The sequence below is a fragment of the Pseudoliparis swirei genome, chromosome 20 (assembly GCF_029220125.1).
Source record: "Pseudoliparis swirei isolate HS2019 ecotype Mariana Trench chromosome 20, NWPU_hadal_v1, whole genome shotgun sequence".
Lineage (NCBI taxonomy): Eukaryota > Metazoa > Chordata > Actinopteri > Perciformes > Liparidae > Pseudoliparis > Pseudoliparis swirei.
The window spans coordinates 93,496-109,814 of NC_079407.1; the positions used below are offsets into that span (position 1 = coordinate 93,496).

Here is a 16,319-nt window from a genome sequence, read left to right on the forward strand (position 1 = left end):
GGGGAAGGGGATAGGGGGAAGGGGAAGGGGGAAGGGGGGGATTTTAGAGACAGCCCTCAAAAAATCAAAATTTAAAAAAGAGAAAAACAAGGGAAAAAATTTTTTACCCCAAAAACCCCTGAAAGGGAGCCAGGGCCCTCAAACCAACCCTGGGGCCCTCGAGGGGCCCTCAGATCACAGACCCTCAGAGACCACGGACCCTCAGAGACCACGGACCCTCAGAGACCACGGACCCTCAGAGACCATGGACCCTCAGAGACCAGGGACCCTCAGAGATCACGGACCCTCAGAGACCAGGGACCCTCAGAGATCACAGACCCTCAGAGACCACGGACCCTCAGAGACCACGGACCCTCAGAGACCACGGACCCTCAGAGACCACGGACCCTCAGAGACCAGGGACCCTCAGAGATCACAGACCCTCAGAGACCAGGGACCCTCAGAGACCACGGACCCTCAGAGACCACGGACCCTCAGAGACCAGGGACCCTCAGAGATCACAGACCAGAGACCACGGACCAGAGACCACGGACCTCAGAGACCACGGACCTCAGAGACCAGGACCCTCAGAGACCACGGACCTCAGAGACCACGGACCTCAGAGACCAGGGACCCTCAGAGACCAGGGACCCTCAGAGACCACGGACCCTCAGAGACCAGGGACCCTCAGAGACCACGGACCCTCAGAGACCACAGACCCTCAGAGACCAGGGACCCTCAGAGACCAGGGACCCTCAGAGACCACGGACCCTCAGAGACCAGGGACCCTCAGAGACCACGGACCCTCAGAGACCAGGGACCCTCAGAGACCAGGGACCCTCAGAGACCACAGACCCTCAGAGACCAGGACCCTCAGAGACCACGGACCTCAGAGACCAGGGGACCTCAGAGACCACGGACCTCAGAGACCACGGACCTCAGAGACCAGGGACCTCAGAGACCACAGACCTCAGAGACCAGGGACCCTCAGAGACCACGGACCTCAGAGACCACAGACCTCAGAGACAGAGACCAGGGACCCTCAGAGACCACGGACCCTCAGAGACCACGGACCCTCAGAGACCACAGACCCTCAGAGACCACAGACCCTCAGAGACCACGGACCCTCAGAGACCAGGGACCCTCAGAGACCAGGGACCCTCAGAGACCACGGACCCTCAGAGACCACGGACCCTCAGAGACCACAGACCCTCAGAGACCAGGGACCCTCAGAGACCACGGACCCTCAGAGACCACAGACCCTCAGAGACCAGGGACCCTCAGAGACCACGGACCCTCAGAGACCAGGGACCCTCAGAGACCACCGACCCTCAGAGACCAGGGACCCTCAGAGACCACAGACCCTCAGAGACCACAGACCCTCAGAGACCATGGACCCTCAGAGACCAGGGACCCTCAGAGACCACAGACCCTCAGAGACCACGGACCCTCAGAGACCACAGACCCTCAGAGACCAGGGACCCTCAGAGACCAGGGACCCTCAGAGACCACAGACCCTCAGAGACCACGGACCCTCAGAGACCACGGACCCTCAGAGACCACGGACCCTCAGAGACCAGACCAGAGACCAGGGACCTCAGGAGACCACAGACCCTCAGAGACCACGGACCCTCAGAGACCAGGGACCCTCAGAGACCAGGGACCCTCAGAGACCACAGACCCTCAGAGACCACAGACCCTCAGAGACCACGGACCCTCAGAGACCACGGACCCTCAGAGACCACAGACCCTCAGAGACCAGGGACCCTCAGAGACCACGGACCCTCAGAGACCAGGGACCCTCAGAGACCACAGACCCTCAGAGACCACGGACCCTCAGAGACCACGGACCCTCAGAGACCAAGGACCCTCAGAGACCACGGACCCTCAGACCAGAGGACCAGAGACCACGGACCCTCAGAGACCACAGACCCTCAGAGACCACGGACCCTCAGAGACCACAGACCCTCAGAGACCACGGACCCTCAGAGACCACGGACCCTCAGAGACCAGAGAGATCAGAGAGACCCTCAGACCAGAGACGTGAGAGACTGGAGAGAACACAGATACACCAGAGACCAGTGAAGCTTGAGAGACTAAAGATACCAGAGAGACCCTCAGAGACCAGAGCAAACGTCACAAAGCTTGACAGCATACGTCGTTCTACTAATCTGGAAGAATCCACTTAGTCTGGAGAGATGGTCTTAAAACAAACCTCCGTAGAGCCAGAGCAGCCAATCAGGACTAGAGAACAAGACCAGAGTTCTATAGAGCACTGACGCTGACAGTCACATTCCTGTGGACCAGAGACCCTCTAGACAGTAGCAGTAGTGATGACTTCATGAACTTCTTCTCTGTACTTGTCTTGTCAGAACTTAGTGAGTCACTAGAGGGCTTGTAGTACCATGTTACCCCACTAGGACTAGAGACCAAGACCAGAGTTCTATAGAGCATGTTACCCCACTAGAGTCACATTCCTGTGGACCAGACCCTCAGAGAGCGTGTAGTACCATGTTCAGAGAGCTTGTAGTACTTCATGAACTTCTTCTGTACTTGTCTTGTCAGAGAGCTTGTAGTGAGTCACTAGAGGGCTTGTAGTACCATGTTACCCCACTAGAGGGCTTGTAGTACCACATTACCCAACTAGAGAGCGTGTAGTACCATGTTACCCCACTAGAGAGCTTGTAGTACCGTGTTACCCCACTAGAGAGCGTGTAGTACCATGTTACCCCACTAGACTAGAGATGCCCACTGCTTGTAGAACCACATTACCCCACTAGAGGGCTTGTAGTACCATGTTACCCCACTAGAGGGCTTGTAGTACCATGTTACCCCACTAGAGAGCTTGTAGTACCATGTAACCCACTAGAGAGCTTGTAGTACCATGTTGCCCCACTAGAGAGCGCTTGTAGAAGTACGTTACCCCACTAGAGGGCTTGTAGTACCACATACCCCACTAGAGGCTTGTAGCTTTGTTACCAGAGTGCGCCCCCACTAGAGAGCTTGTAGTACCATGTTACCCCACTAGAGAGCTTGTAGTACCATGTTACCCCACTAGAGAGCTTGTAGTACCATATTACCCCACTAGAGAGCTTGTAGTACCATGTTACCCCACTAGAGAGCGTGTAGTACCATGTTACCCCACTAGAGAGCTTGTAGTACCATGTTACCCCACTAGAGAGCTTGTAGTACCATGTTACCCCACTAGAGAGCTTGTAGTACCATGTTACCTCACTAGAGAGCTTGTAGTACCATGTTACCCCACTAGAGAGCTTGTAGTACCATGTTATGTTACCCCACTAGAGGGCTTGTAGTACCATGTTACCCCACTAGAGAGCTTGTAGTACCATGTTACCCCACTAGAGAGCTTGTAGTACCATGTTACCCCACTAGAGAGCTTGTAGTACCATGTTACCCCACTAGAGAGCTTGTAGTACCATGTTACCCCACTAGAGAGCTTGTAGTACCATGTTACCCCACTAGAGGGCTTGTAGTACCATGTTACCCCACTAGAGAGCTTGTAGTACCATGTTACCCCACTAGAGAGCTTGTAGTACCATGTTACCCCACTAGAGAGCTTGTAGTACCATGTTACCCACTAGAGAGCTTGTAGTACCATATTACCCCACTAGAGAGCTTGTAGTACCATGTTACCCCACTAGAGGGCTTGTAGTACCATGTTACCCCACTAGAGAGCTTGTAGTACCATGTTACCCCACTAGAGGGCTTGTAGTACCATGTTACCCACTAGAGGGCTTGTAGTACCATGTTACCCCACTAGAGGGCTTGTAGTACCATGTTACCCCACTAGAGAGCTTGTAGTACCATGTTACCCCACTAGAGGGCTTGTAGTACCATGTTACCCCACTAGAGAGCTTGTAGTACCATGTTACCCCACTAGAGAGCTTGTAGTACCATGTTACCCCACTAGAGAGCTTGTAGTACCATGTTACCCCACTAGAGGGCTTGTAGTACCATATTACTCCACTAGAGAGCTTGTAGTACCATGTTACCCCACTAGAGAGCTTGTAGTACCATGTTACCCAACTAGAGGCTTGTAGTACCATGTTACCCCACTAGAGAGCTTGTAGTACCATGTTACCCCACTAGAGAGCTTGTAGTACCATGTTACCCCACTAGAGAGCTTGTAGTACCATGTTACCCCACTAGAGAGCTTGTAGTACCATGTTACCCCACTAGAGGGCTTGTAGTACCATGTTACCCCACTAGAGAGCTTGTAGTACCATGTTACCCCACTAGAGAGCTTGTAGTACCATGTTACCCCACTAGAGGGCTTGTAGTACCATGTTACCCCACTAGAGAGCTTGTAGTACCATGTTACCCCACTAGAGAGCTTGTAGTACCATGTTACCCCACTAGAGAGCTTGTAGTACCATATTACCCCACTAGATGGCTTGTAGTACCATGTTACCCCACTAGAGAGCTTGTAGTACCATGTTACCCCACTAGAGAGCTTGTAGTACCATGTTACCCCACTAGAGAGCTTGTAGTACCATGTTACCCCACTAGAGAGCTTGTTGTACCATGTTACCCCACTAGAGAGCTTGTAGTACCATATTACCCCACTAGAGGGCTTGTAGTACCATGTTACCCCACTAGAGAGCTTGTAGTACCATGTTACCCCACTAGAGAGCTTGTAGTACCATGTTACCCCACTAGAGAGCTTGTAGTACCATTGCCCACTAGAGAGCTTGTAGTACCATGTTACCCCACTAGAGAGCTTGTAGTACCATGTTACCCCACTAGAGAGCTTGTAGTACCATATTACCCACTAGAGAGCTTGTAGTACCATATTACCCCACTAGAGAGCTTGTAGTACCATATTACCCCACTAGAGAGCTTGTAGTACCATATTACCCCACTAGAGAGCTTGTAGTACCATGTTACCCCACTAGAGCTTGTAGTACCATGTTACCCACTAGAGAGCTTGTAGTACCATGTTACTCCACTAGAGAGCTTGTAGTACCATGTTACCCCACTAGAGAGCTTGTAGTACCATGTTACCCCACTAGAGAGCTTGTAGTACCATGTTACCCCACTAGAGGGCTTGTAGTACCATGTTACCCACTAGAGAGCTTGTAGTACCATGTTACCCCACTAGAGAGCTTGTAGTACCATGTTACCCCACTAGAGCTTGTAGTACCATGTTACCCCACTAGAGAGCTTGTAGTACCATGTTACCCCACTAGAGAGCTTGTAGTACCATGTTACCCCACTAGAGCTTGTAGTACCATGTTACCCCACTAGAGGGCTTGTAGTACCATGTTACCCCACTAGAGAGCTTGTAGTACCATGTTACCCCACTAGAGAGCTTGTAGTACCATGTTACCCCACTAGAGAGCTTGTAGTACCATGTTACCCCACTAGAGAGCTTGTAGTACCATGTTACCCCACTAGAGGGCTTGTAGTACCATGTTACCCCACTAGAGAGCTTGTAGTACCATGTTACCCCACTAGAGAGCTTGTACCATGTTGCCCACTAGAGAGCTTGTAGTACCATGTTACCCCACTAGAGGCTTGTAGTACCATGTTACCCACTAGAGAGCTTGTAGTACCATGTTACCCCACTAGAGAGCTTGTAGTACCATGTTGCCCACTAGAGAGCTTGTAGTACCACGTTACCCCACTAGAGAGCTTGTAGTACCATGTTACCCACTAGAGAGCTTGTGGTACCATGTTACCCCACTAGAGAGCTTGTAGTACCATGTTACCCACTAGAGGCTTGTAGTACCATATTACACCACTAGAGGGCTTGTAGTACCATATTACCCCACTAGAGAGCTTGTAGTACCATGTTACCCACTAGAGGGCTTGTAGTACCATGTTGCCCACTAGAGAGCTTGTAGTACCATGTTACCCCACTAGAGAGCTTGTAGTACCATGTTACCCCACTAGAGAGATTGTAGTACCATGTTACCCCACTAGAGAGCATGTAGTACCATGTTACCCCACTAGAGAGCTTGTAGTACCATGTTACCCCACTAGAGAGATTGTAGTACCATGTTACCCCACTAGAGGGCTTGTAGTACCATGTTACTCCACTAGAGAGCTTGTAGTACCATATTACCCCACTAGAGAGCTTGTAGTACCATGTTACCCCACTAGAGGGTTTGTAGTACCATGTTGCCCACTAGAGAGCTCGTAGTACCATATTACTCCACTAGAGAGCTTGTAGTACCATGTTACCCCACTAGAGGGCCTGTAGTACCATATTACCCCACTAGAGAGCTTGTAGTACCATGTTACCCCACTAGAGAGCTTGTAGTACCATGTTACCCCACTAGAGAGCTTGTAGTACCATGTTACCCCACTAGAGAGCTTGTAGTACCATGTTACCCCACTAGAGAGCTTGTAGTACCATATTACATTACATTACATTACATGTCATTTAGCAGACGCTTTTATCCAAAGCGACTTACAATAAGTGCATTTCAACCTAGAGTACAAACTAAGAACAACAAGAATACAGGAAGTAACATTTCCTCAACATAGTCGAACTACAAAAGTACCATAAGTAAGTGCTATCTAAGTGCCACTGAAGTGCTAATCTGTGTTTTAATCCAGATATAGTCGGAAAAGGTGTGTTTTCAGTCTCCGACGGAAGATGTAGAGACTTTCTGCTGTCCTGATGTCAGTCAGTGGGGAGCCTGTTCCACCACTGAGGAGCCAGGACAGCAAACAGTCTGGATTTCGTGATTAGCTCGAGGTGCAGTAGTCACAAGTCGATTGGCTGTTGCCGAGCGGAGCTTAACGTGCCGGGTGTACGGTGTGACCATATCCCGGATGTAGACGGGCCCGATCCGTCTGAGCACGGGTACGCCAGGACCAGTGTTTTGAAGCGGATGCGAGCAGCCACGGTAACCAGTGGAGGCGGAGGAGCGGAGTGGTGTGGGTGAATTTCGGGAGGCTGAAGACCAGTCGAGCTGCTGCATTCTGGATGAGCTGCAGGGGTCGGATGGCCTTAGCAGGTAGACCAGCCAGGAGGGAGTTGCAGTAGTCAAGGCGTGAAATGACCAGAGCCTGGATCAGAACCTCGCCGCCTTCTGAGTAAGAAGAGGACGTATTCTCCTGATGTTGTGCAGCATGTACCTACAGGAACGCGTCGCAGCGATGTTGGCCGTCAGGAGAGTTGACTGTCTAGTGTCACCCGAGGTTCCTGGCAGTCGGGGCGGGCCAACACAGAGCTGTTGAAGGTGATAGTCAGGTCGTGGGTGGGGAGCCTTTCCTGGAAGGAATAGTAGCTCAGTCTTGTCAGGGTTGATCTTCAGGTGGTGAGCAGACATCCACTGAGAGATGTCAGTCAGACAGGCAGAGATTCGTGCACGCCACCTGTGTTTCGACGGAGTGAAACGAAACGAAGATCAGTTGGGTGTCATCAGCATAGCTATGGTAGGAGAAGCCATGCGAACGGAACGATGAGCCGCCGAGAGAATTGTGTAGAGAGACCCGAAGGACAGAGCCGAGGAATTTGTGTACCAGTAGTGAGAGGACAAGGATCAGACACAGATCCTCTCCAAGTTACCCGGTAGGTGCGGTCTTTAAGGTAGGAAGAGAAAAGAGCGAGTGCAGTGCCTGAGATCCCCAGGTCCTGAAGAGAAGAGATCAGGATCTGGTGGTTCACGGTGTCAAATGCTGCAGAAAGGTCCGAGAGGAGAGAGGCTGCTCTAGCAGTGTGAAGGATAAGGACAGAGGAGAGAGAGGCTGCTCTAGCAGTGTGAAGCTGCTCAGAGACAGCCAGGAGGGCCGTCTCTGTCGAGTGGCCGGCCTTGAATCCAGACTGGTGAGGGTCAAGAAGGTTGTTACTGTGGAGATAGGAGGACACTTGGCTCAAGATATTACCCCACTAGAGAGCTTGTAGTACCATGTTACCCCACTAGAGAGCTTGTAGTACCATGTTACCCCACTAGAGAGCTTGTAGTACCATGTTACCCCACTAGAGCTTGTAGTACCATGTTACCCCACTAGAGAGCTTGTATTACCATGTTACCCCACTAGAGGGCTTGTAGTACCATGTTACCCTAGAGAGCTTGTAGTACCATGTTACCCACTAGAGAGCTTGTAGTACCATGTTACCCCACTAGAGAGCTTGTAGTACCATGTTACCCCACTAGAGAGCTTGTAGTACCATGTTACCCCACTAGAGAGCTTGTAGTACCATGTTACCCACTAGAGGGCTTGTAGTACCATGTTACCCCACTAGAGAGCTTGTAGTACCATGTTACCCCACTAGAGAGCTTGTAGTACCATGTTACTCCACTAGAGAGCTTGTAGTACCATATTACTCCACTAGAGAGCTTGTAGTACCATGTTACTCCACTAGAGGGCTTGTAGTACCATGTTACCCCACTAGAGAGCTTGTAGTACCATGTTACCCCACTAGAGAGCTTGTAGTACCGTAGTACCCCACTAGAGGGCTTGTAGTACCATGTTACTCCACTAGAGAGCTTGTAGTACCATGTTACCCCACTAGAGACTGAAGACGTTCCTCTTGATAGTCTGATAGTGAGACCTGAACCAGGTTCACTTGGTTCAGGTCTCACTATCAGACTACCAGTCCCTCCACGGCATTGTTTTGCTTTATTTTATGCCGCTCTTCTTTATAAATGACCATCATATCCTGAAGGAGACACGATGTCAGTTCAAAGCGGCGTGCCTTGTGATGGTCCTGTGCCTCACTGTTGATGTGGGACTAATGATTCAGAATATGGGTTTATCAGCTCAACAACACAGGCTATGACTTCAACTTGTCATGCATCTCCTTCGGCTTCACTCGGCGTCTGAGCGTTACGACTGTTCTCATGTGTTTCTGTTGACACGTCGGGTTGTGGCCACGTTTCCATTGACACTCGTCAATAATCTCTTTTTGCTTTTTCGCCGAGCAAAAATCAATGTTTCACTTGCGCAAAAGGAACTGTGGATGGAAACTTGGGAGGAAGCCATGAACATGGCAACTCCGTCGGGCGATGTCTGCCTTTACTCTGTGATTCATTTCAAGGTAAAATAAAACACTGTCTCCATGGCAACAGCATCAGCACGGCCAGCCAGCCAGGCACTGCCGGTCCTGAAGGAGCTGGAAGCTTCATCAGACACTCGTCCTGGAGGCGGAGCTGTGACTACGGGTCATATATGAACCCAGACACGGGGCGATCGATGTGGTATTTCTACAACAAGTATAACGCAGAAATAGGAATGTGACCGGGCTCTGTGCTGGGAACTAGGGGTAACTAGGGGTAACTAGGGGTAACTAGGGGTAACTAGCGAATTAACCACAAAGTGTTGAGCGAGTAAAATCAGGTAAAAAAGCATTGCCAATATATTCAATTCCAACCGCTGACATCTGTCTTTGGTAATGCAGGAGGACATGAGGCTGCTGGGCTCTCGCATCATCAAACAGAGACAGACAGGTCAACTTCTCCTGACCTTTAGGAAGTGGACCCCAAGATGGAGCGACTGAGATGCTGACGTCACGTGAATACGCTCGATAGGCTGATAGCTGCTGGGGGACGCTTAGGATACACTGAGCTCCTCTCTCCTTAAGGACGCTTAGGATACACTGAGCTCCTCTCTCCTTAAGGACGCTTAGGATACACTGAGCTCCTCTCTCCTCTCTCCTTAAGGACGCTTAGGATACACTGAGCTCCTCTCTCCTTAAGGACGTTTAGGATACACTGAGCTCCTCTCTTCTTAAGGACGTTTAGGATACACTGAGCTCCTCTCTCCTCTCTCCTTATAGACGCTTAGGATACACTGAGCTCCTCTCTCCTCTCTCCTTATAGACGCTTAGGATACACTGAGCTCCTCTCTCCTCTCTCCTCTCCTCTCTCCTTATGGACGCTTAGGATACACTGAGCTCCTCTCTCCTCTCTCCTTATGGACGCTTAGGATACACTGAGCTCCTCTCTCCTCTCCTCCTCTCCTCTCTCCTTATGGATGCTTAGGATACACTGAGCTCCTCTCTCCTCTCTCCTTATGGACGCTTAGGATACACTGAGCTCCTCTCTCCTCTCTCCTCTCCTTATGGACGCTTAGGATACACTGAGCTCCTCTCTCCTCTCTCCTTATGGACGCTTAGGATACACTGAGCTCCTCTCTCCTCTCTCCTAATGGACGCTTAGGATACACTGAGCTCCTCTCTCCTCTCTCCTTATGGATGCTTAGGATACACTGAGCTCCTCTCTCCTCTCCTCTCTCCTCTCTCCTTATGGACGCTTAGGATACACTGAGCTCCTCTCTCCTCTCCTCTCCTCTCTCTAATGGACGCTTAGGATACACTGAGCTCCTCTCTCTCTCCTCTCTCCTTATGGACGTTTAGGATACACTGAGCTCCTCTCTCCTCTCTCCTTATGGACGCTTAGGATACACTGAGCTCCTCTCCTCTCTCCTTAAGGACGTTTAGGATACACTGAGCTCCTCTCTCCTCTCTCCTTATGGACGCTTAGGATACACTGAGCTCCTCTCTCCTCTCTCCTTATGGACGTTTAGGATACACTGAGCTCCTCTCTCCTCTCTCCTTATGGACGCTTAGGATACACTGAGCTCCTCTCTCCTCTCTCCTTATGGACGCTTAGGATACACTGAGCTCCTCTCTCCTCTCTCCTTATGGACGCTTAGGATACACTGAGCTCTCTCCTCTCCTCTCTCCTTATGGACGCTTAGGATACACTGAGCTCCTCTCTCCTCTCTCCTTAAGGACGTTTAGGATACACTGAGCTCCTCTCTCCTCTCTCCTTATGGACGCTTAGGATACACTGAGCTCCTCTCCTCTCTCCTTATGGACGCTTAGGATACACTGAGCTCCTCTCTCCTCTCCTCTCTCCTTAAGGACGTTTAGGATACACTGAGCTCCTCTCTCCTCTCTCCTTATGGACGTTTAGGATACACTGAGCTCCTCTCTCCTCTCTCCTTAAGGACGTTTAGGATACACTGAGCTCCTCTCTCCTCTCCTCTCTCCTTATGGATGTTTAGGATACACTGAGCTCCTCTCTCCTCTCTCCTTATGGATGTTTAGGATACACTGAGCTCCTCTCTCCTCTCCTCTATCCTTAAGGACGTTTAGGATACACTGAGCTCCTCTCTCCTCTCCTCTCTCCTTAAGGACATTTAGGATACACTGAGCTCCTCTCTCCTCTCTCCTTATGGACGTTTAGGATACACTGAGCTCCTCTCTCCTCTCTCCTTATGGATGTTTAGGATACACTGAGCTCCTCTCTCCTCTCCTCTCTCCTTAAGGACGTTTAGGATACACTGAGCTCCTCTCTCCTCTCCTCTCTCCTTAAGGACATTTAGGATACACTGCGCTCCTCTCCTCTCTCCCTATGGACGTTTAGGATACACTGAGCTCCTCTCTCCTCTCTCCTTATGGACGCTTAGGATACACTGAGCTCCTCTCTCCTCTCTCCTTAAGGACGCTTAGGATACACTGAGCTCTCTCCTCTCCTCTCTCCTTATGGACGCTTAGGATACACTGAGCTCCTCTCCTCTCCTCTCCTTATGGACGCTTAGGATACACTGAGCTCCTCTCTCCTCTCTCCTTATGGACGCTTAGGATACACTGAGCTCCTCTCTCCTTATGGACGCTTAGGATACACTGAGCTCCTCTCTCCTCTCTCCTTATGGATGTTTAGGATACACTGAGCTCCTCTCTCCTCTCCTCTCTCCTTATGGACGTTTAGGATGCACTGAGCTCCTCTCTCCTCTCCTCTCTCCTTATGGACGCTTAGGATACACTGAGCTCCTCTCTCCTCTCCTCTCTCCTTATGGATGAATTCTCTCCATCACACATGAGTAACTCTGCTTGCTCTCTGGAGTCCTTGTGACTTCACGTCTCAGAGGGTCCATTGGGTCTATCTCCGAGTATAGATATCATGTTTATTCTGGGCCTTTATTAATATCATAATAACTATAACGTTTCCATGGTGATGTATTGATGACCATCATACTTAGTCGTGGTGCTTTCAAACTGAGCTGCTGTTGTGAAGCAGATTGCTGCGAGCCAGAGGTCAAAGGTCAATGGCTAAAGGTGACTGTGTGACCTGGGGTGCTGCTCAGGCTGACCTGGGATCAGTGCTGGTGGGTAAGTGTGTCTGCTGTCGCCTCAGGGCGACGACCAGCAGCTCAGAAGCTCTCAGGAGCTGATCCTGGATCAGAGGTTTAACGTCACAACTCTCACATATTTATAAATATATATAGAAATATATATGTATATATATATGCTATATATAAATATAAATATTTATATAAATATATATGTATATATATATATACTATATATATAAATATAAATATTTATATAAATATATATACTTCTTGAGATGTATTTGTATATAAATATATATATATTTATGTATGTAAATATTTATATATGTAAATATACAAGATTCAAGATTCAAGATTCAAGATGTTTTATTTGTCACATACACACACAGGGTGTGCAGTGAAAATAAGAAAGTGGCAAGCAGCAGCAATGCAAGAATGTGCAGTACACTATTTACAAATAAAAAACAACACAATATTTACAGTAAGTGTGTGTGTGTGTGTGTGTGTGTGTGTGTGCCTAAGAGGCACACACACATCTCATAAAGTATATTTGTATATATATATAAATATTTATATATATATATGTATATATATATGTATGGTGATGATGATAATGATGGTGGTGATGGTGATGATGGTGGTGATGATGGTGATGGTGATGATGATGATGGTGATGATGATGATGGTGATGATGGTGATGATGAGAATTATGATTACAATAATATTTAAGATAAAGGTAATAATTATAACACAATGAATAAGTCTGACAGTTTGTTATTAATGTATTTCTTGTTATAATTATTATAATCAGTCAGACTTGTTCATGGTCGTTATGAGTTTATCTAGTTTATTTATGACTACTATTGTCTTGAATGTATATTAATTGTATTCATATAACTTTTATATTAATGAATAAATATATTCATCATATAATATTCCTATGAACAGTTATTAACTGTCTAACGCTCAATAGACGATCTTTGTTGTTTCCAGCTGCTCAACAAACCAGAAACAAGCCTCTGGATGATGTCATGATGACGTCATGGATGAGAGAAACGTGGAGGTCATTTTCATAGAAACGTTAGAACTTTATTTGTATTTCAGTAAATAGAATAAAAATCTCTTTATGTACAAAATACAGATTTCATGAGTGTAAACAAAACGAGTGAAATAAATAAAATCATCAATAATATGCTTATGGGGGAGGAGGGGGGGGGATACATAATGAATGAGCTCCATTCAGACCGATTCCACGCTCCGTGTTCCGCTCCAGCACCAGACTAATTGCAAAAGTGACTTTTCACCTCGAGACAGTAACCTGTGTGTGTGTGTGTGTGGGAGGAGGGGGGGCTGCGCGGGTTGATGAAATAAAGCTACAAACTACAGAAGAAGAAAATAAGTTGTTCTCATCAACAACACGTGGGAATAAAATGAATGAGCTCAATAAGTAAATAAGGCAACCAGTGATTCTGTCCTCTCTCCTCCTCTCCTCTCTTCTCTCTTCTCTCTCTCCTCCTCTCCTCTCTCTCCTCTCCTCCTCTCTTCTTCTCCTCTCTCTCTTCTTCTCCTCTCTCTCCTCTCTCCTCCTCTCCTCTCTCATCTCCTCTCCTCCTCCTCTACTCTCCTCCTCTCCTCTTCTCCTCTCCTCCTCTCTCTCCTCTCTCCTCTCCTCCTCCTCTCCTCTCCTCTGTCCTCTCTCCTCCGTCAATAGACGCCCGGTACGAAGCTACGGAAGCCGAACAGCGCGTCCTGCGGCCGGTAGCCGTAGTCCTCGGTGCCGGCCGGGCTGCCCGGGCTGGAGGCGCAGTAGGACGGGGAGGACGAGGACGAGGAGCCGCTGGAGCTCCAGGAGCAGGCGTCGCTGCCGGGGCTCGCGGAGCCCAGCAGCAGCGGCTTGTCCCCGGGCCTGTCCCCGGTTCTTTCCCCGGTTCTTTCCCCGATTCTGTCCCCGGGCCGGTCCCCGGGCCTGCCGGGCTGCAGGTCCGCGATGCGGATAGTCTCGGACAGGGCCCAGATGTAGTTGTGCGCAAAGCGCAGCGTCTCTATCTTGGTGAGCTTGGTTTCGTCGGGGAACGCGGGCAGGACCTCCCGCAGCGTGTCCAGCGCGTCGTTCAGGTTGTGCATGCGGTTCCGCTCCCGGTCGTTGGCTTTCACGCGCCGGTTCTTCTTCACCACGTGCACGACGGCTTGGCCGCGGCCGCGACGCCGCTTCTTCTGCTGCGACTCGGGCTCCGGGGACGCGCAGCGCGGGCTCCCGCGGGAGTCCTCGTCGTCCGTGTGCGGGAAGAAGTCGCAGCTGTTGCTGTCGATGTCGGAGTAGACGGAGTCCATGATGCGGGTCTGGGGTCTGGGGGCGAGAGAGCAGCGGTCAGCACCCGCGTGCGTGTGTGCGTGCGAGTCCCACAGGTGAGCGGGCGCGCGCGGGGCTTACCTGGAGTCAGTTGGCGTTCCGGAGCGGGACGAGCGGCACGCGCCTCGGTGGTCTGGGTGCTTTGGATGAGCTCGTGCGAGCCGGTGAGCCTGGCACACGACCGGCCTCAGCCCGCTTATATAGGGGGTCCGGGACAATGACCGGCTCCCTGCCCGGTACCCCCCCCCCCTGCCCCGTGCCGCGGGAGCTGCTCATTAACATAATGACGCCCGCGCCGCACAGAGAAGCGTGCCGGTAATCACGGCCAGCCAATCGGAGCCGGCGGCAGGCCACGCGACCCCCCCCCCCCCCCCCCCCATGGGAGGCAGAGCAGACCCACCTTAGAGCTAAAACCAAAAACAGAAAAAAGAGAAAGAATGAAGAAAGAAGAGTCGGGAGCCCCCCCCCCCCTCACCCCTCACCCCTCACCCCCCACCGTGTGGAGACACGCTCCGGAGGACCCCCCCCCCCCCCTCCAGCATTGATCCTCTGAGAGACAAAAGTTTATAAAGTTTAGACTTTAAGTTCCTTTAAGATGTTTCTCTGTGACTCTTATTCTGAAAGGTACTACAAATGACTTCACAATAAAAGCGTTTAGCAAACAACATTAGTTATAAGAGAATAATATAGTTTCATATAATATTACTTTATATTGTATGAAAATATATACACATATATATGTATATATATACATATATATATACACATATATATGTGTATATATACATATATACAGGACTGTCTCAGAAAATTAGAATATTGTGATAAAGTTCTTTATTTTCTGTAATGCAATTTAAAAAACAAAAATGTCATGCATTCTGGATTCATTACAAATCAACTGAAATATTGCAAGCCTTTTATTCTTTTAATATTGCTGATTATGGCTTACAGCTTAAGAAAACTCAAATATCCTATCTCTAAATATTAGAATATCATGAATAAGTATACTAGAAGGGTATTAAACAAATCACTTGAATCGTCTAATTAACTCGAAACACCTGGAAACACATTTTCAAATGTTTGTATATGTACATATATATTTATATATATATGTATATATATATATGCACATATATATGTATATATAAATATATATACACATGTATATTTCATATAAGATAAAGTAATATTATATGAATCAATATATTATTCTCTTCTCATAAGTAATGTGTGAGTTCCTCTGTAATGTAAAGGGCCCCACAGATGAATGAGATGTAACAGTCAGATCCTCAGAGTCCTGATCCTCATGAGTCCTGATCCTCAGAGTCCTGATCCTCATGAGTCCTGATCCTCAGAGTCCTAATCCTCAGAGTCCTGATCCTCAGAGTCCTGATCCTCATGAGTCCTGATCCTCATGAGTCCTGATCCTTATGAGTCCAGATCTTGATCTTTATGCAGACGGAGCGATGCTTTCACTGTATGAAACCAGTTCCCCGGTACCCCAGTAGACCAGCTCCCCATTAGACCAGCTCCCCTGTAGACCAGTAGACCAGCCCCCCATTAGACCAGTAGACCAGCTCCCCATTAGACCAGTGGACCAGCTCCCCAGTGGACCAGTAGACCAGCCCCCCAGTAGACCAGCCCCCCATTAGACCAGTAGACCAGCCCCCCATTAGACCAGTAGACCAGCCCCCCAGTAGACCAGTAGACCAGCTCCCCAGTGGACCAGTAGACCAGCTCCCCAGTAGACCAGTAGACCAGCCCCCCATTAGACCAGTAGACCAGCTCCCCAGTGGACCAGTAGACCAGCCCCCCAGTAGACCAGTAGACCAGCTCCCCAGTAGACCAGTAGACCAGCCCCCCATTAGACCAGTAGACCAGCCCCCCATTAGACCAGTAGACCAGCCCCCCATTAGACCAGTAGACCAGCTCC

General features: G+C 49.4%; 1 protein-coding gene across 1 annotated transcript; it reads right to left on the reverse strand.

Annotated features, from left to right (window-relative positions):
* Nucleotides 1-13,703: 13,703 nt before the first annotated feature.
* On the reverse strand, nucleotides 13,704-14,535 carry neurog1 (neurogenin 1). The gene is made up of 2 exons (XM_056441925.1): nucleotides 14,468-14,535; nucleotides 13,704-14,383 (listed from the first exon to the last, which is right to left on the reverse strand). The coding sequence occupies exon 2, from the start codon at nucleotides 14,365-14,367 to the stop codon at nucleotides 13,741-13,743; it is 627 nt and encodes a 208-aa protein (XP_056297900.1). The 5' UTR covers nucleotides 14,368-14,383; nucleotides 14,468-14,535; the 3' UTR covers nucleotides 13,704-13,740.
* Nucleotides 14,536-16,319: the final 1,784 nt, after the last annotated feature.

Bases quoted from the DNA above. Each gene is read 5' to 3' on its own strand.
- neurog1 (XM_056441925.1), bottom strand. From the start codon at position 14,367: ATGGACTCCGTCTACTCCGACATCGACAGCAACAGCTGCGACTTCTTC.